Raw genomic sequence first — 19,861 nt, forward strand, 5'->3', positions numbered from 1 at the left:
CACAGTGTTTCATGGAGGCTGCCAAGTGCAAGTAAAGCACCAGAATCTAGGTAACAGGTAGGGATGGGTATCGTTTAGGTTTTATCCGATACTGGTGCCAAATCGGTACTTTTGAAATGGTGCTGGTGCTTAAACGGTGCTCGAACCGGTGCTTAAAGAATAGAGAACACAAACTTTGTCCAAAAACCGCATGTTTTTATTTTTAGCAGTCTCTTTTTTTTCTTCAAAATGACAAGCACTGTCCAGCCCCACGCACGGGGCGATCCGCACTAACTCGCTAATGGAGATTTACCACACCCGCAGTAGATGCGCTCGGTATGAGGTCTCGCAGCAAGCTGTCAAATATGGTGCATTTCTCTGCTTTTAACAAAACGCTATGCGTCGCCAGGTGTTTCATCGGATTCGAGGTGTTACCTCCTTTGACAGTATCACAGTATCAGCTTAAAGCACTTGTTGCTGCTGAGTTTGCATCTTTTGCTGTGAAGTACAGCCAGACTTTGACCGCTTTGCCATGGGCGTTTTTAATCTGTAGCTCCGCTCTAAAAGAACGTACGTACCTGGGCCCGCCTACTATCCTTGGAAAGGTAAAATGATTGGCTGGAATTCAAAGTGTATGACATCTCAGGAAAAAAAAAAGCACCGAAATAAAGCACCGAAATGTGCGCTGCTTTTCGGTCTGGTTACTACCGTTTATGTCAGAACCACCGGTACCCATCCTTAGTAATAGGTAACCATAGCTTCTTTGAACACAGTGCATCTCCCAATACTTTGTGTTTCTGTGAGTTACACTTGCATTGCTCTCTGTTAGATTCAAAGACTGTTTGTTCCCCCAAACACGGCGAGTGCAGTGTTAGACTGAGCCAAAGAGCCGCAGTAAACATGAATGGGGTAAACTGGACAGAGCTGAGTTGTTGTTGGTAGGCGAGTTCCTCATTTTCAGGAGAAAAAAAAGCTGCTGATGTTCTTTCAAGGTGATTTTGATTCAAGAATAAACTGCTAAAAATGTTTTGGTACATCTTCTGTTAAAACTGAAAAATATCACAAGCAACGCTATTACAACAGTGTTGTAGCTGCCAGATGTTTGTCACTACTGCATAATTATTTTCAGTTCTCTTCGTCATAGCAGGAACTTTAAAGGAGACGTGTTTGATTCTTGAACTGTACTTGGGAGACATCCTCTGCTGGGTGGCAGATGAACAAATTGATGTTGGCAGGAGAGAGAAGACGAATATGCCCAAAGTGCATTTTCTTACATTTAAGAAGCAGTTGAAGCTTCAAGTCCAAAAACGGCTGCTGTGTCTCTTTGCTGCCTCGGGAGATCCAAACGAACAAAAGCCCCACAGCCAGACGGTTAATGTTTTTTATTATGTGTGATAAACCTTCTCCACGGTACAGTGTGGGCAGTAAAAGACAAAACACAAATATGTGATGCTAATTATGACAAATCAGTCTTACAGGTAACAATGAATCTAGCATTTGAAGCAGTTTAAAGAGTTTTGGCTTAAAGGGAGCACTTTACTGCATTATTTGAAACCACAATATGAATGTCTGACAGACACAGAATGAACTGACTGGTTCCTATATAGTGCTTTTGTACTCTGCTTGAACACTCAAAGCACTTACACCTACATTCATGCAAATACTTGTTTCTATTCCTAAGGGCTTTCTAAGACTGACACTCTGGACACATCAGGAGCAACTTGTGGTTCGGTATCCTGTCCAAGGATACTTTGGTGTGCATACTGGAAGGATCGAACCATCGACCTTCCAGATTAGTATATGACGTGCTCTAACTCCTGAGCACAGCGTGACAATGACAATAGCAACAAATCTGAAAGAAAAGTCATGAAGTTTGGGGTTTTGCTTTGCCCCAACCAGGCTTTGTGTAAAATCGGTCAGTACAGGTAAGAGGTGTTGGTTTGGGTTTTTCCCTTTTTTTTGTCACTTACTCTGATTTGATGAATATTAAATTAAAGAAAGTTAGGCTGCTTATAAATAGTAGCTTCTTTTTCACTTGGTGCCTTTTGAGAAGCAGCCTGCATTCAGCAGATCTAACAAACAAATGTTTTCTGGTGTTTGTTTCTCCACGAGATGGAAATTAAGGGGGAAATAATTTCGGTAGTTTGGAACTAGCAGTTTTGTGGTGCTACTCTTTTATTGGAGGAAATGAGTGAGGGCGCCTCCATTAGTGGGGGTGGGAAAAAACGTAGTTTTAGATATGAATTTATACAGATTAACTACATGGTCCAGTCACTATACAGTGGATCAAATAAGGTTCCCATGAGTACTATGGGAGCCATAATCTGGAACGAGAAAGAACATAATTTCACCATAAACCAGCCATGACCAGTTGCTCCCCACAAGATTTCAGACAGAGAAGTGAAAATTATCAGAAGAGTTGTCCAAGTGCCGAGGACCAAAACTACAAAAGGACCTGGAATCATCAGGTGCAATAGTTTCAAAGAAAAAACAAGAAATGCACACCATGACCTGTATGCACGCTCGCCATGCAAGACTCCATTGCTAAAGAAAAAGTATGTTGAACATTAAAAGTTTGCTGAATAACAATAGACGCCTGTGAAATACTGGGAGAATATAGCCTGAGACCAAAACTGAACTCTGTGGAGGTCAAAGGGCACTGCATATCATCTCAATATACCATACTAACAATAAAGGCTTGGCTCTCGACAGAGGCGGTCACATCTTCCTCTCTCCCTCCCTTATCTTTCCTGTTTGGCTTCTTTTGTCTCGTCTGGTCTAACTCAGCGACTCGCTCCGTCTTGTTCTCTAAAATCAAGAAATTCTGGATTTGATCAACTAGTCTCTTAACGCGACTGACATCTTCTTCTCATCGAGAAGCCCGGGCTCGGGGGAGCCTGAATGTCCTGCAGGAATGTTGGCTGCTGCATACACAATGGACGGCTGGGGGGGTGGCGGGTCTTGTGCCTGGCAACACTCGATGGAGGACGTTGAAGACATCTACCTATTTGGAACCCTGATAACGGGGTTCCTGCTGATTGGAGCTGGCATAGCCCTGGCTTATCTACGACTAATGAAAGCGGTTACAGCTGCCCAAAAAGGTTGACCGGCATGACTGATGCAGTGAGTACTCAGACTGTGCTTATTGAACACACTATAGATAAAATCATGGAGAAGCTCGCGACTCTGCAATGGGAAATCAATAGACCTGAGACCAATGATGGACAGTAGATCAACTGCAGAATTGGGATGCATCTTCACACGGCCTCCCCTCACCAGCTGGAAGCTCCAGGGCCGAAGCTGGAACAACAAGTCCTCCCAGATTAAAGACGGTGTGTGACTCTGCCCTATCCTCCTACTTCCTCAAGGTCACCTGTGTTGGCTGGGGGATTGTTGACCTTTGCTTAAAACTAGGTGAAAGGGAACTCTCTCGAGTTGGATACAGGATACACGCACGCATACACATGTACTCAGACAGATATACAATAACCTCCCCCCTCCAACGGCTTCGAACTTCCACCCGATGCAGTCAGGCGGGTCTGTGTCCAGGGCCAGGGTCCGGCTGCAGGACCGGATGGCTGTTGTCTACGTCGCCTCTCTCCCAAACCCCACCCATCGCAAGTCACGTGTTTTTTATGTTGTAAGGTGTGAAGACTCATGTGCTTCATTGAGGGTTTTGTTCCCAAACTGCTCTCCCCTGAGGAGCTCAGTCTGGGTGGAGTTTTTTCCCCTCCTCTCCCCTCATGTATTGTGTATTTCATTGTTTTTCTTACCATCCTACCTCTCCGACCTGTCTTACCAACGTCATGTTTGTGCCTGTATTTACGGTCGGAAGGGGGCCTGTTTCACTGCATTCAATTCAATTTTATTTATATAGCGCCAAATCACAACAGCAGTCGCCTTAAGGCGCTTTATAGTGTACAGTAGATGCATGTACGTGTTACATTACTAGTGACAATCAATCAGTCAATGCTTGTGGGCTGTCGTTCAGCATATGGAACTGTCACGCTTCATGTAACTCAAGAAAAGGTGAATAGAAAAATGTACTGAGACATTCGTAATAAAAAAATCTGTCAGGATTTCAGGATCAAACATAGACATGTATATAATTCCCTTCTCACCCTGGGGCGATCTTTATCCTTCAGGCCTCTCTACCAGAGGCCTGTGCAGTATCTTTGCTGTTCCTCGGACTGCGCTCTTCTACAGGAGAACTACTGCACTGCAAGTGCCCTCACTTCACTATATTATACTAGCACATCAAGTGGAAGTGTCTTTTTTAGTCACTGCGTAAAAGAACTAATAATGAAAAAACAAGGAAATCTACATAAATATGAATAAGAATCAGTGTTACTGGCATTGACTGATCTGCAATGATGATTTTTATATTATATGTAAATTTTTTCGTTCGTTTCACTGCTCTAAGAAGTCATAGCACTCCAATGCTATGCTATGCTATGTATTTTTCTAAGTGGTTTATGATCATGGATTATGCCACCACCCAGTGAAATGATTTCAGCTCACCTTCTGGGTTGTCATGAGTTTTGACCCACTTCAGATCAACTCTATTCAAACATAAATTACCAACGGTGAGATTCTGGCATTTAAAAAGAAATGGCTCATCTCATTTAACCAAAACGTGGTTAAGTTTGAGCATCTCTCCACAGATGTGTTCTGATGCTCACCTTTATTCACTTTTTGCAGACATAGATTTTACAGATTTGCTGTTTTTTAGTTTAATCACATTGTGTTTGTTCTTCTGTCCAATCACTGCAGCTTCCATGCGTTTTCAGGGCGCTGACAACTTTTCTTTGCAACTGTGATACTCCAACAACATTTTAAAAGGACTCTGTAAATAGCTGTAAACTATTAATATGTGAGGTCTCCTGTAACCAGCAGCACAGCCTGTTTGGACACCTGCAGTTATTATTAGCACAACGTTGTACAAGCTGGCTGTGAATCTGAATTACAATGTAAACTGGATTCAGAGAATGATCTACATGTTTGAGCTGTGCTTAACACCTGAGAAGAAGTGGTGAATCTGTGTGCGTTTGCCAACAGTTTCTTCATTTTTAGTCAACAAACTGCAGAGTGTATTTTGTTATGTTTTGTTGGAAATTAAGAGAGAACACATGGTTTCAGGTTTCAAAGGGGTTTTTGGCAAAGTTTAAATCTTTTCTTTAAAAATGTGAATGTTGACTATGTGTTTAGTGATGTTAGAGGCTGCATGTAAACTGACTACGGTGCAAAGTAGGAGATGGTTTACTAGATTTATAAATAGTTACTGGCCCAGTAAACTTTGAATGTCTCCCACAGTAGTACCAGCAAAGTCTTAAAGCTGTACTGAGCACTTCTTTCTTCCTGTAACACAGAAATATAAAGTTCAGCTATCCTGGGAGAAGTTAAATGCACCTCATTAAAAGCCCTACATCAAAGTTGGTTATTAAAAATGTAAGCTAAAATATGAACATTTCCACACTTAAAATCAAAGTAATATTAGCTAATGAAGGTTGATTCTGCTCATCCAAGTCAAGATTAGCAGAATCAGCCTTTGGGATTTACTTACCTGGATGATTGAGCATCAAGACACATATTAGCTAATATCACTAGCAGCTGTTTCACAAGAATTGGAAACAAAACTAAAAGTAATGTAAAATTCTTTAAGAGTAAAAATGACACTTTGGACAGAGAAGTTATGTCTACTGTTAAAACATGTCTGATGATCTGATAGTTAATCTTAAAAACACACAAATAGTTCATGACATTGAAGCTAACGAATGTGCTGAAGTGCACTGGTTGCTACCGTAGCTGGATGTTGTCATTGCTGTATCACCCACTGGTTCTCGAGTCTGCACTCAAGAACCAGTATAAATGTTAGCACTTTGGCTGTTTTCATGGAGCCAGAGGTGGAGGAGAGAATGGATTATTGGATATGCAGACATACAAACTGCTTATTAAATCTGTGTTTAGTTTCCACTTTCAGAAGATGAAGTGACCGGGATGAGCGTCCTCTGCTCTGCTACAAATGTTAATAAGGCAATACCCCCCGTCTCCACCCACTCTTCCTCTGTCCCTCTAAATGCCACTCTCACACTTCAGTCCAGATTTAGACTTCAGTCTTTCCCAGACATTCTGTCCCAGCTGTCTCAAGCTTCACACAGTATTTTGTCTCCCTCTCAGTTTGTCCAGTTTTCCGTCCTTCTCACCATGTCTGGACTCTTTCAACACCTCTTTATCTGACTTGGCAGCAAAGTCTCACAGGTCCTCCAGGTAGACAGTCCGTCACAGTGCTGCTGTCTGTCATTTTGATGCCCAGGGTTTTGTGGGTCAGTGTGATTCTACGTGTGCAGACCTCTTATTGCTGTTGTCTGCAGGCTATGGAACCTCTGGCAGAGGTAAGACACTGTCCTCACCCTCCACCTCGCACCTCGTGTGCTGCTGTTTGTTCTACGTGACTTTGAAAAGTTGCTAAGAAAAAACACTGGAACTACTTTTACATTACCTCAGATTACACATAGATAATGAACTGGACTGGGTTAAAAACACTACTGCAGTCTACAGGAAGGGTCAGAGTCGTCAACTGAGGTCTTTTAACATCTGTCAGACAACACTCAGGATTGTCTGTCTGTTGTGGCCAGTGCGATCCTCTGCTGTTGCATGCTGGGGCAGCAGGTTGAGGGACTGCAGATGCCAGCAGACTCAATAAGCTGATCCTAAGGCCAGCAATGTGGGGATGGAGCTGGACTCCCTTAAGGTGGTGTCTGAGAGGCAGATGTTAAGGATACGGTGATAAGGACAATGCTGGACAATACCTCCCACCCACTCGGCCAGTCACAGGAGCGCCTTCACTTCACTGACATACCAGGAAATCATTCCTGCCTGTGGCTGTCCTTTACAGTGAGTTTTACAGTTTGAGGTTTAGAGTCAAATGTCAATATATTGAACCTCTGTAGTATTCTGGATAGCCATTTGTATATATTAGAGCTATTTCTTATGTTTTGTAACTTTGTAACGAACTGTATTATTTAATTAGTTCAGATTGTTACTGTAACCACACAGTTTCCTTAGGGATTAATAACGTATTCTGATTCTGATAATTACTTTATAAAATAATGTGCAACCTTGTTTACACAACTAAATTCCAGGTGTAATCTGAAGCAGTGGACAGTCGGGTACAGACACCTAACTGAAATAGCGATGACTTGAAGCTTTAGGGTTCACCAGCTTGCCTGGTACCTGTGACATACATATGTCCTGAAAACGAGAAAGAAATCAGACGGGGAGATCTGGCTTGTGTTTGCTGAATTCCCCATAATATTTATTCTGCTGCATACTTGATCCACTGTTTCTGGTCACTTTACAAGTATTGAAACTGCAGTTGCTATTTTCAAATATTGCTACACGGTGGTAAATTTGCCCTGTTGCCCCTTTTTTTTTTGTATTTTTTTTTTTGTTTGTTTTTTTTGAAATTGGGATTGTAGATGGAGCTGTCCCAGCTACCGGTAAGATCAAGGAAAGATTGCGCACGAGCAAATCAAAACTTACCAGGGGCCAAAGAAATAACCAGAGTAAATGTAAAAGGTGGTCCAAACATCACATCATCACATCAGACGTCTCTGTCCAGGAGACTGCAGATGCTGTCAGCATCCTCAAACTCTCAAAACACTGTTAGACCCAAGCTTGAAGAACATATAATCTTTTTTTTGAAAACATTATGATGCCCTTATAAAAAAATAAAAACCCTCATATAAATACCCAACATGAAGCCAACATTTTTAACAGCAGTGTATATTATATTTCTTATTTGTCTGTGGCATAAGCAACACCTGCTCTTCTCCACAGGTCCAGACTGACACATTCATTTACATGAACTTCATGAAGAGTCACTCCTGCTACGATGCCATCCCAACCAGCTCCAAACTGGTCATCTTTGACACAACACTGCAGGTCGAATGTTCACAACACATCCTCTTATTCTGCCAGTAAAACAAGCCACAGTTACAAAACATGTTCATGGTTTCAGTGACTGGGTGTCTGTTTGGCAGGTGAAGAAGGCTTTCTTTGCTCTGGTGGCTAATGGTGTGAGGGCAGCGCCGCTGTGGGACAGCAAGCTTCAGTGTTTTGTAGGTGAGCCATACAGGGAGTGCAGAATTATTAGGCAAGTTGTATTTTTGAGGAATAATTTTATTATTGAACAACAACCATGTTCTCAATGAACCCAAAAAACTCATTAATATCAAAGCTGAATGTTTTTGGAAGTAGTTTTTAGTTTGTTTTTAGTTTTAGCTATTTTAGGGGGATATCTGTGTGTGCAGGTGACTATTACTGTGCATAATTATTAGGCAACTTAAAAACAAATATATACCCATTTCAATTATTTATTTTTGCCAGTGAAACCAATATAACATCTCCACATTCACAAATATACATTTCTGACATTCAAAAACAAAACAAAAACAAATCAGCGACCAATATAGCCACCTTTCTTTGCAAGGACACTCAAAAGCCTGCCATCCATGGATTCTGTCAGTGTTTTGATCTGTTCACCATCAACATTGCGTGCAGCAGCAACCACAGCCTCCCAGACACTGTTCAGAGAGGTGTACTGTTTTCCCTCCTTGTAAATCTCACATTTGATGATGGACCACAGGTTCTCAATGGGGTTCAAATCAGGTGAACAAGGAGGCCATGTCATTAGTTTTTCTTCTTTTATACCCTTTCTTGCCAGCCACGCTGTGGAGTACTTGGACACGTGTGATGGAGCATTGTCCTGCATGAAAATCATGTTTTTCTTGAAGGATGCAGACTTCTTCCTGTACCACTGCTTGAAGAAGGTGTCTTCCAGAAACTGGCAGTAGGACTGGGAGTTGAGCTTGACTCCATCCTCAACCCGAAAAGGCCCCACAAGCTCATCTTTGATGATACCAGCCCAAACCAGTACTCCACCTCCACCTTGCTGGCGTCTGAGTCGGACTGGAGCTCTCTGCCCTTTACCAATCCAGCCACGGGCCCATCCATCTGGCCCATCAAGACTCACTCTCATTTCATCAGTCCATAAAACCTTAGAAAAACCAGTCTTGAGATATTTCTTGGCCCAGTCTTGACGTTTCAGCTTGTGTGTCTTGTTCAGTGGTGGTCGTCTTTCAGCCTTTCTTACCTTGGCCATGTCTCTGAGTATTGCACACCTTGTGCTTTTGGGCACTCCAGTGATGTTGCAGCTCTGAAATATGGCCAAACTGGTGGCAAGTGGCATCTTGGCAGCTGCACGCTTGACTTTTCTCAGTTCATGGGCAGTTATTTTGCGCCTTGGTTTTTCCACACGCTTCTTGCGACCCTGTTGACTATTTTGAATGAAACGCTTGATTGTTCGATGATCACGCTTCAGAAGCTTTGCAATTTTGAGACTGCTGCATCCCTCTGCAAGATATCTCACTATTTTTTACTTTTCTGAGCCTGTCAAGTCCTTCTTTTGACCCATTTTGCCAAAGGAAAGGAAGTTGCCTAATAATTATGCACACCTGATATAGGGTGTTGATGTCATTAGACCACACCCCTTCTCATTACAGAGATGCACATCACCTAATATGCTTAATTGGTAGTAGGCTTTCGAGCCTATACAGCTTGGAGTAAGACAACATGCATGAAGAGGATGAAGTGGACAAAATACTCATTTGCCTAATAATTCTGCACTCCCTGTACATCATCTGTCTGTAGCACTGAGCATGAGTAACATGAATCTCGATTGAAACTTGAGCTCCCCCGATACAACCTTCAGTGGTTTATTAATTCTTTATAATCCAAGCCGCTCTGCAAATGCTTTTCCAGCTTGCATCTTACATTCTGCCACTGTGTGTTAGATGGTTTCTGGGGTAGCTGTGCACAATCTGCAACTTGAGTGCTGTTGGCTGTGGTCCCCCCTTTATGAATATGGTGCTTAGGACCTGTTTCTGTGTGCAGGAGGCGGCTGATGGTCACTCCACTCCTAACTCTATATCAATATCTATTATTAATGATGAGCTGGGTTAAGGGGTTGAAGCCCATGCAGAGCACCAGTAAAGTAAATGATTGCTCAGATCAGAACACCTTGCCATTGGACTGAACAAGGTCTGCATCAGGGAAACCCAGAAATGCTAATAACAAGTGGACCGCTGCAACAATCAAGGACAAGGACTAAAACCTTTTCTGTTATACGTTTCATGGGAAAAAACATCACTAAATAATTTCATTTCCCGGGCACAGGTGCCACCCACTCATTTAAATTCCTCAGGCATAAATTCAAGAGCCTGCAGGGGTAGAACTTAGCGCACAAAGAAACCATCGCACACACTGAGCGTTTGCGTTGCACACGCTGCTACAGTGTCACTCCTACAGGTAGCTCTTTGTGCTCGCAGTGAAATCCTGCTGGCTTGAGTCAAAAGCCTTTTGACTGGTTTCTTCAGCATAACCAGTGACAGGTGTCAGGGTTTCCACAGCTACACAGTAAACAATAACTGTTGATAATTAATTTGGCAAACTTTGTTTAACAAATTGTATTGAGCGGCACTGAATACACGCGGCCGTGAAATGAAATTATCTGCTTGGATTATGTTTTCCTTGCACACGACTCGACAGAAAAATAATTTCATAATTGTATGTTACTATGCCAGTTCAGCCAGGTGCAGATTATATGCAAAGCATCTAGGAACGTGGATATATAATACATATCTTTAAAAGTGTCCAGTTTCTAGCCACAGAGCCAGCCTCCATGATCATTTTATGGTTGGTGTCACCAGCTCGGATGCTGCTCCTCTAGAAGACCATCGTGAGGTACACTGTGTTGGCCACAAATGGGTGATTAAAGATATCCAACATTTTAGGATTTAAGGACCACAGCTTTCCAAGAAAATAGAGCCTGCTCACCTCCGTCTTCTATAAAGCCTCTGTATTGGTCTTCCCAGTCAGCCCGTTGTTGACCTGGTCACTGTAGTGCCTGTATACCACTATTACATCTACATCCTATTCCATAAGAGACACAGGTTATGTAGCTTTTCCCTTCTATTTTATGTGTAAGACCAGAGAGACCAGAGAGACCATCTCGCTGTCTTATATCTAGTCACATAGTCAGTCATCCATGATGGCTTACTGACACTTCCTGCAGCATCAGCATCAGTAACATCAGCTGGATGGTATTAAATTCACTTGAAATCAAAGGTCAGATCCAAGTAGATCCAAGACTAGTCTTCCAGTACCTTGACTACATGAGACGTGAGGCGCGGTCAATAGTTATTAAGCTCTGATGGTGTTGATTTAGTTAGTAAGGAAAGTAGACAGCATTTCATGCTCACTTGTCCTAAATAAGAAACTTCCAGATGTGTGTCAGTTAGCATCATAACATGGTGAATCCATGTTCAATACGTCCAGTGTCACTCAGGCTAAACATGATCTATATGTTTCTGTCCAGGTATGCTGACCATCACTGACTTCATTAACATACTACATCGATACTATAAGTCTCCTCTGGTGAGCTGAGTTTCTGAGTACTATAAATTTATTGTATATATTTAGCTGCTTTGTGTTTTAGCAGAAGAAAATGGATGGATGGATGCTTTTGTCAAATGCATTCACCCTGTGCTTTCAAATCATGTTATAATACAAAAACCATACTGATTAAAAAAATAAGTAAAAATCCTCCATCATGTCGGATGTTGCCATAAACATTGGATCTGAAATGTTTGGTTTGTCTGCAGGTTCAGATATATGAGCTTGAGGATCACAAGATAGAGACATGGAGAGGTCTGTTCAACGATGCTGTCAGCAAGCATGAAAGAATAAGAATTTAGAACAGCTTTCCAAAAAAGTTGTGACATTCAACAGGATGTAAATAAAAACAGAATGCTGTGGTTTATAAATATTTTAAATATGTTTTTTTAAATGAATCAATCTTTTCTTATTGGCTTGGAAATGTGCCCATTATACTGTTTATCACTGCTACCACAAAAAAGACACTGAACTTGTATTTAGAGGTCATCTATGCGTATTAGAGACATTATTGATTGATCCTCAACAGTATGTACAGCTCATGGAGCAACATACTCATGTTGCCATCCAGAGGATGTTTTTGGTTTTTCCTCCCCCTTAGATGTTCTTGCTTATTTTAACAAGACAGTAACCTGATTACATAGTATTCCAACAGCATAGCACTGAAGTAGGAGTTTGGGTGCCCCTGCCTGGATGTAGACTGGATTGGTAAGCTCACACACACACTCGAATATCCTCAAGAGGATTCCTGCTGGTCTAGTGTTCTGTGAACAGGACAAAACTGCATTGTTCCTCCTGGATCTGAAGTTTGACTAATGTATGAACTCTCCTTTCAAACGCCCTGACATAGACCTTACAGGGATGGCATCCATGACAGCGGCGGTGGTGGCCAGGGCATTTTTGTTGATTTCGCGTTTCATTCCCCCCACTGACGTTACCTCAGACAGGGGCCCCCAGTTCGTTTTGGAGCTTTGGTCTGCCATGGCTGACAGCCTGGGGGTCAAGGTCCACCAAACCACAGCATACCACCCGCAAACCAACGGGATGTGCGAGCAGCTTCACGAGTCACTCAAGGCCGCTCTCTGGGGTTCTCTTACAGGTTTGCGCTGCGTGGTTAGGGAAGACCTCTGGGATTCTCCAGCTGAACTGGTCCTCGGCCAGCCGCTCCGGGATCCTGGGGAATTCATGCCTGTGAGCCCCCCCGCTTTGTGTTTCAATACCTCGATGCTGTCTCTCCGTCCCACCAGAGACTCGTTTTCCATTCCTGGTGCACCACTGCCTGCCCGACCCTATTGTTCTGTTTGACGGCCCGTTCAGGGTTATTCAACCAGGCCGAAAGCCTTTCCTTTTTGGACTTTGGAAGTCGGCAGGAGGTTGTTTCTATTGATAGACTTAAGCCTGCACATGTCCTGCTGATGATCAACTGGTGCCGGCCCAGGCCCTCTTCCGCAGCTGTCCGCCTACCACCGGGCTGACAGACTTTGGTTTTTCCTGTAGGAGTGCCCCCCACCCGGCAGAGCTTGAGCTGTCTGCAGCTTTTCCTGACCGCCAGTGCCAGCCTTGTCCACAGGCATCCTTAAAACAAAAGAACTCATAATGCACTTCAGGGGGCACAGACAGGTCCACTCTCTTCTCATTATAAATGGAGAATGGGTGGAATCATTCTCCACATTCAGGTTTCTGGGCGTCTCTGCCCTTTTAAAGAAGGCTCAACAATGGCTGCACTTCCTCTGTGTCCTGAGGAAGAATAACCTGGACTGGAAGCTGGTGCTGGCCTTCTACCGCTCCTCAGTGGAGAGCGTGCTCTCCTACTGCCTGGGTGTTCAGCACATGGGGGCCACTACTGAGAACAGGAAGGCTGCGCAGAGGGTAATTAAAACAGTGCAGAAAATCACTGGCTGAACTCTGCCACCCGTAGGCCATCGACAGATCATCCTGTCTCAGAAAAACCACGGCCATCACAGGTGATCCCTTTCATCCGGCCCACCACCTGTTTGATGCACTGCCCTCTGTTCTGCACCTGTGGTCAGTCTCACAAACAGCCTTTTCCCCTCGGCCATTCTACTGTTAACAAGCACTGTCCCTCATAATGTTGCTGCTCCATGCACAGTGTTACAAACACTGTGCATGGAGCAGCCATAACTCCATTGTACATGTAGAATGACAATAAAGGGCTATTCTATTCTATTCTATTCTGAACCTGAAGGCTTTGCCTCCAGTTCTACTTTTAAATCCTAGGAACTACAAGTAAGCCTGCTGACTGCTGCCCAGTTTCTGAGTTGTTATATTTTAAGTTAAATATACAGTTCAAATAACTTGCTAATCACTACATTCTGTTTTTATTCACATTACTGACAGCATCCCAACATTTTTGGAAATGGGATTCTAATTCTTTTAAACCAACTATTCCCAAAACTTGCATTGTGGCCCACTGGTGGGATCTGAAGGTAGTGTGGAAGAGCAGTGAGACATTATTTACAATAATTAGTTGCATAAAAAAACTGAAGCACAAGAAGCAAACACTTGATCTTCGGCGTGTGTAATGATCAGGTTCTGATCAAAGGTTTGGCTGCACCACAAATGATGTTCATAGGCTACAATGGTCTTTAGTTTGGGAATGGCTGTTTTTTAAACATTTAAATTAGCTTTAGGTTGTGTTTCCAAGTAGTTTGTGGTTTGTTTGTTTTTTTTCTGTTTGCAGAAATCTATCTCCAGTACTCATTTAACAGACTAATCAGCATTACACCAGAGTCCAGGTAAGGCCAGCCCTAAAATTGATTTATTTAATTTAGTCATAATGTAGTCACACTTTATCATTTTAAAGGCTACAGTTCTTTTGCTTAAATTACACCAGATTTACAACTACAATTTCAAACAAAGTACAAAATATCAACATTTATGGAATTTGGTATCTATTGACTTCTGACCAGTGTTCATTGCTGGAGCTAACTAATCTGAGCTGTGGTCTGCTTGTTAAAAGAGCTTAACTGGGCTGTTTGAAAGCCGTATAAAATAATAAGCAGATGTAGGAAATTTACCATGGGTAGCCTGTTTATTCTGAAATTCTTAAAATCCTAATCACAAATCGTGTTTGTCTTTTCAGTTTGTTTGATGCCATATACTCCCTGTTAAAGAATAAGATCCACCGCCTGCCAGTTATTGACCCAGCATCAGGAAACGTCCTCCACATCCTCACTCACAAACGCATACTCAAGTTTCTCCACATTTTTGTAAGGAGACACTTCTTGTGCAGCACACCGTTAACTTAATCCCATAATTTAATTGCAGTTAAAAGACCTGGCTCAAAGAAAAGAAATCTTTATTCTCCTGTATGTTGGTATTTGAAAGGCTTCTTTTCATTATCTTTTTTCCCAAATGAATTGTAATTTTGAGGGGCTACAGGTGCCCAGAAATACATCAGATATGGTTAAAAAAAATCATGGTAAATTACTCTGGACCACTGCTGTGCCCTAATACCTTGATAATGTTTGTTTTTCTTGAACAGCATTGGTCTTGAGATGCAGTGATTTCTCATGGCACATAGTAGACAGAGGTAGAAACATGTAGCTCCTTTGTGTAACATATGATACAAATCGCAGCCTGGATACGTCTGCATGCCCTCTATATGCTCACAAAAAGGGCTGTCATCACTGTTTGAAGATATCTACTTTTCCATTTTAATTGATGCATTATATTTTTTCATGATATTGAGACTTTATATATTAAGAATAATAATAGTGAAATGCAAAATCTCAAAATCACAATATATTATCTTTTATTATGTCTTTTCCCTTAAGGGATCTATGATTCCCAGACCCAGGTTTCTTCAAAGGCAAATCCGTGAAGTGCCGATTGGTACCTTTAAACATATTGCAACAATCCAGGAATCGGCTTCCGTCTATGATGCTCTGAGCCTTTTTGTGGAGAGAAGAGTGTCAGCTCTGCCTGTGGTCAATGAACGAGGTAGTTTGATATCATGCTAACTGTTCCTATTGATAGACTTAAGCTGAAAACTGCATTCTTCCTCCTGTATCCGAGGTTCTACTAATGGACAGACTCCCCTTTCCAGCACCCTAACATAGACTTTCCCAGGGAGGCTATGGAGTGTGATCCTTCAATAGTTGGAACACACCCTCCAGTCTCCCTTCTTAAAAATGGGAACCACCACCCCAGTCTGCCAGAGGTACCGCCCCTGATCTCCACTTCAGGAACTCAGGGCGAACCTCATCCACCCCAGGAGTTGTTTAACTGCCTCAATGACCTTGCTCCTGAAGATAGGTGAGTTGTCCCCCGCATCAGTATCAGACTCTGCTTCCTCCATGGAAAATGTGTCAGTGGGATTAAGGAGATCCTCAAAGTATTCCTTCCACCACCGGACAACTCCTCCCACACTTGAGTTTGAGCTTCAGCCACTGCCTGAGCCACGTTCCTCTTGGCCTGTTGGTACCTTTCAGCTGCCTTCAAAGTTCCACAGGCTAACCAAGCCAGAGAGGACTCCTCCTTCAGCCTGGTGGCTCCCTTCACCTCTGTGTCCACCATTTGGTTCAGGGGTTGTGGCCACCTTGTGGCTGCAGCTCAGTGCAGCCTCGGCAATGGAGGTCCCGAACATGGTCAATTCAGACTCAGTGAATTGACCATCTCCCTCAGAATGTTACTGAAGCTCTGTGGGAGGTATGCGTTGAAGATCTCGTAGACTGGGGCCTCTGCCAGGCACTCCCAGCGCCAGGTCTGTCCAGCATCCTCCCCCACTACCTGATCCAACTCACCACCAGCCCCTATCTTTACCCAAGTGTCTAGAACATATGGCGGCAGGTCTGGTGATACGATTACAAAATCGATTATCAACCTGTGGCCTAGGGCGTCCTGGTGCTACGCGCACTTACGGACACTCTTATGTTTGAACTTGGTGTTCGTTATGGACAAACTGTGGTTGGCACAGAAGTCCAAGAACAAAACACCACTTAGGTTCAGATCTGGGAGGCCGTTCCTCCCAATCACGTCCCTCCAGGTATCACTGTTGTTGCCCACAGCATGTCTTTATCCTGTCTTCCTTCTCTCACCCCAGCCAATCACAGCAGATGGCCCCGCCCCTCCCTGAGCCTGGTTCTGCCGGAGGTTTCTTCCTGTTAAAAGGGAGTTTTTCCTTCCCACTGTCGCCAAAGTGCTTGCTCATAAGGGGTCATATGATTGTTGGGTTTTTCTCTGTATCTATGAAGCGCCTTGAGGCAACTTTTGTTGTGATTTGGCGCTATATAAATAAAATTGAATTGAATTGAATTAAAAGTCTCACAGTAGGACAACAACGTCCCCAGGTTGAGCAGCCTACAGCACACCACCCAGGGACTCCAAGAAGGCTGGGTGCTCTGAATTGTCATGCTAAGTTAATGTTGTTATTCACCTGGAAAATTTGAAGTTTGCATGATCATGAGTCATCAGCAGGTAATCACATGCAACTAACTGAATTTTGTAATATATGAAAAAGCTTGATACGTTTACATTACCGCTCATGGTAGTCTTTATTCTCTTACCAGCATGTAAAGCTTTCAGTCCTTGGTCTTGTCATAATACAGATTACTAAAGACGATCAGCTTTTTTTTTTTTTGCTATTTGACAATTAAAGGCTTCAACGCTTCAAGGCCTTCTGTTATAACATTTTCATGTGCATATGCTATATAGATGTAAATTCCATACAAAGCAGCAGAGGTGAACCTAGCCCTGCCACTAACCCTAATCAGAGACCTGGTGGATGCAAAGGAGTTAAGAATAAAATTCTACCAATTGATTTTTGACAAGGCTGACAATAATGACAACAGTTTGTAAAGCTGTTATCAAGGCAAACAATAGCCACATTAAACCAAAAACCTTCATATTACGAAGAGTCATAATATGAAGGTTTTTGGTTTGTTTGCTACATAATTTAATAAAAAAAAATTTTATTGTTCTTTTTCAGTTTGGTTGCATACTTTGGAAAAAGGTAAAACAACAAAAACTTACCTCATGGCCTTTCTGTGTATATCCTCTGTAGGTAAAGTGGTGGCGCTGTACTCCAGATTTGATGTTATTGTAAGTTACACTGTATATCTTCACACACAATTTCTGATTAAAATACCATAAATTTATTAAAGAAAAAATAGAAACAGTTAAATACTTTATATATAAGCAGTTAATCCAGAAATGTTATTATCTTATGAAAGTAAAATCAGTAGCTGCTAACAACATTAAGCATTGTTGGGTTTTTTTCTGTCCCTAAGAACCTTGCAGCCCAGAAAAACTATAACAACTTAAATATGACAATGCGGGAAGTCATAGCATCCAGATTCTGCTGTGTTGAGGGGGTTCTTAAGTGCTACCCTCATGAAACACTGGAGATCATCATCGATCGCATTGCACAGGCTGAGGTAATACAGTGCAGCCTGCAGTGCTGCAAAAATAATACTTGTACACAAACTGCTGGGATACTGTTGGTGGCAATATGAGTCAGACGTGAGAGCTCTTGACTGTGTAATCAAAGTTAGTCCATTAGGCTCAGGTACATTAGGTAGATGCACAACCTAAGTACTTAAAATACAACTTCGATACCTAAAGTGTCAGGGTGTACTGATGTATCCAGCAGAGTGGAGCTGAAAAATGTTATCTTTTGTTTCACCAGGTACATCGGTTGGTGTTGGTTGACAGTGATGATGTGGTCAGAGGGATTGTGTCTTTATCTGACCTTCTCCAAGCCCTCGTTCTCTCTCCTGCAGGCATTGATGCACTGTACTCCTAAGCAATGTTCCCTGTAATGTTTCATGTGTGTGAGCGAACACACAAACTCCCTGAGCAACAGCAGACGTGTGCACTGTGGTCACGCCAGCATCAAATCCATCCAAGTTACATGTTTATTAAAATAATCAGATTACAGCATTTATGTTAGATTAACTGCTTTTAATTAACTGCTTTAGCCCACTTACAATGAAAATTTAAAAAATCTTGTTCATCACCTGTGCAGCATGTTAACACTATTGGAAGTAAAAATAACTTGAACTCCAATTTAGAAAACACAACTTTCTTTCTTTTTTTTTTTTATAAAGCTCTGACTTGTATTGTGAGTCTGTGGTCTGGGAGAGAGTCTGTAACTCTGTCTGCAAAATACAGTAAATAATGACCAATGTTGGGTAATTAATTATATAGTTACTTCTTCAAAAAAGTTACTGAGTTATGCAAACAAGAAAGTTTTTTGCAGCTGTTTACCTAAAAATGCAGCCAAGGCGTTTTTTAAATAAACATTTCAAACTATTTACAGAACAATCAGCTGTTCTGCATCAAATCTGATGCCACACAAATTATTTGGTACATTTTTCCACCAATAGGAAAGCGTTTGTTTTTTTTGGTGTTGTTTTAGCTCACAGGCTTTCGAGCGTTTTCCTTATAAAACGCAGTTTCTATATAAAGTATAAACAACCAAACATTGCAGATATTTTTATCATAACTCTGGTTTTACGTGGCCGATCAACACAATTTAAAAACTGGTATAAAGTCCACACTTTGTCCGTCAGTTGTTCCGTCTGTCCTGCTCACATCTCCAATGGTTGTACACGTTGTCAGTAACGTGGCTTCACTCCACATCAGCCACGCCACTTTGCTCGCTAAAACACCGGTGTGGGCACATAAGGACGCTGTTAGAGCCTGTCAACCACGTTGATCAGCTGCGTATATACCAATGTGAATCGCATCATTGGCTGGAGCAGCCAGTCACGGGTCACTTACTGACGCACACTGCAAAACAGAATTGTTAACGTATTTATTTTAATTTCAATTCAGGTTAGATTTTTTTTGTGTGTGCAACACAGATTGGAGACCATGCCAGCAGTGTGCGATTGTGCACGCAGCTTAGAGGGAACATGGCTCCTAAGTCCAACCCATGCTCTCCTTTGAGGAGCCACCCATCCACCTATTTGCCTTGAAATCCTTAAAGGTTTCCTGCTCTTTCTGGTGTTCTTGCTTTCCTTCTGAAGGCAATGGAGATTTTTTCTTTCTGGCATCAGTGTTCTAACCCTGCTATAGTCCTCCTTCATAATATCTCCTCCTAATTCTTTCAGTTTTCCTTTTCTGACTCCTAACAAGAATAATTGTGCTTATTCACTTAACTGTCTCATTGGGAACTACTTTCTTCAAGAACAATTTATTCTAAAACAGTTACATGATTTGAATGGTCTCCTTAAATCTTTTGCTTCAGCTGTCAAATACTGGCAAATTCTGTATCTCTGCCAATTTGTTGTCATTTCACCAAACAGTCAAGCAAATCTTCTGAACTCTATTCACTTATTAGCTCTTCTTCAAACTCTTAGTTTGACAAATCTGACATTAATACTCCACAAGCAGCTTCACT

General features: G+C 42.2%; 2 protein-coding genes across 2 annotated transcripts in view; both read left to right on the forward strand.

The window, feature by feature from the left end:
- The first annotated feature begins 591 nt into the window (after positions 1–591).
- On the forward strand, positions 592–18,332 carry prkag3b (protein kinase, AMP-activated, gamma 3b non-catalytic subunit). Its single transcript, XM_040034134.1, has 11 exons — positions 592–6,371; positions 7,819–7,923; positions 8,022–8,103; positions 11,417–11,475; positions 11,703–11,748; positions 14,195–14,249; positions 14,597–14,723; positions 15,291–15,456; positions 17,519–17,556; positions 17,745–17,891; positions 18,143–18,332. Exons 1-11 carry the CDS (start codon positions 6,285–6,287, stop codon positions 18,257–18,259), a joined length of 1,029 nt encoding a protein of 342 aa, XP_039890068.1. The 5' UTR covers positions 592–6,284; the 3' UTR covers positions 18,260–18,332.
- The window catches only part of fer1l6 (fer-1 like family member 6), a 70,610-nt gene continuing 69,074 nt past the window's right edge, over positions 18,326–19,861 (forward strand). Inside the window, exon 1 of the mRNA XM_040034129.1 lies at positions 18,326–18,333. The gene's annotated coding sequence lies outside the window, so the exon portion shown is untranslated. The remainder of the gene's footprint in view (positions 18,334–19,861) is intronic.

Source organism: Simochromis diagramma, unplaced genomic scaffold, assembly GCF_900408965.1.
Source record: "Simochromis diagramma unplaced genomic scaffold, fSimDia1.1 OVJJ01000176.1, whole genome shotgun sequence".
Classification (NCBI taxonomy): domain Eukaryota; kingdom Metazoa; phylum Chordata; class Actinopteri; order Cichliformes; family Cichlidae; genus Simochromis; species Simochromis diagramma.

What these genes read in the sequence shown, in the direction of transcription:
- prkag3b (XM_040034134.1), top strand. Translation starts at nt 6,285, where the DNA reads ATGCCCAGGGTTTTGTGGGTCAGTGTGATTCTACGTGTGCAGACCTCT. An exon ending in CTATGGAACCTCTGGCAGAG is followed by an intron (nt 6,372 to 7,818) that starts GTAAGACACTGT and finishes TCTTCTCCACAG; the next exon opens with GTCCAGACTGACACATTCAT. An exon ending in TCAAGTTTCTCCACATTTTT is followed by an intron (nt 14,724 to 15,290) that starts GTAAGGAGACAC and finishes TTTTCCCTTAAG; the next exon opens with GGATCTATGATTCCCAGACC.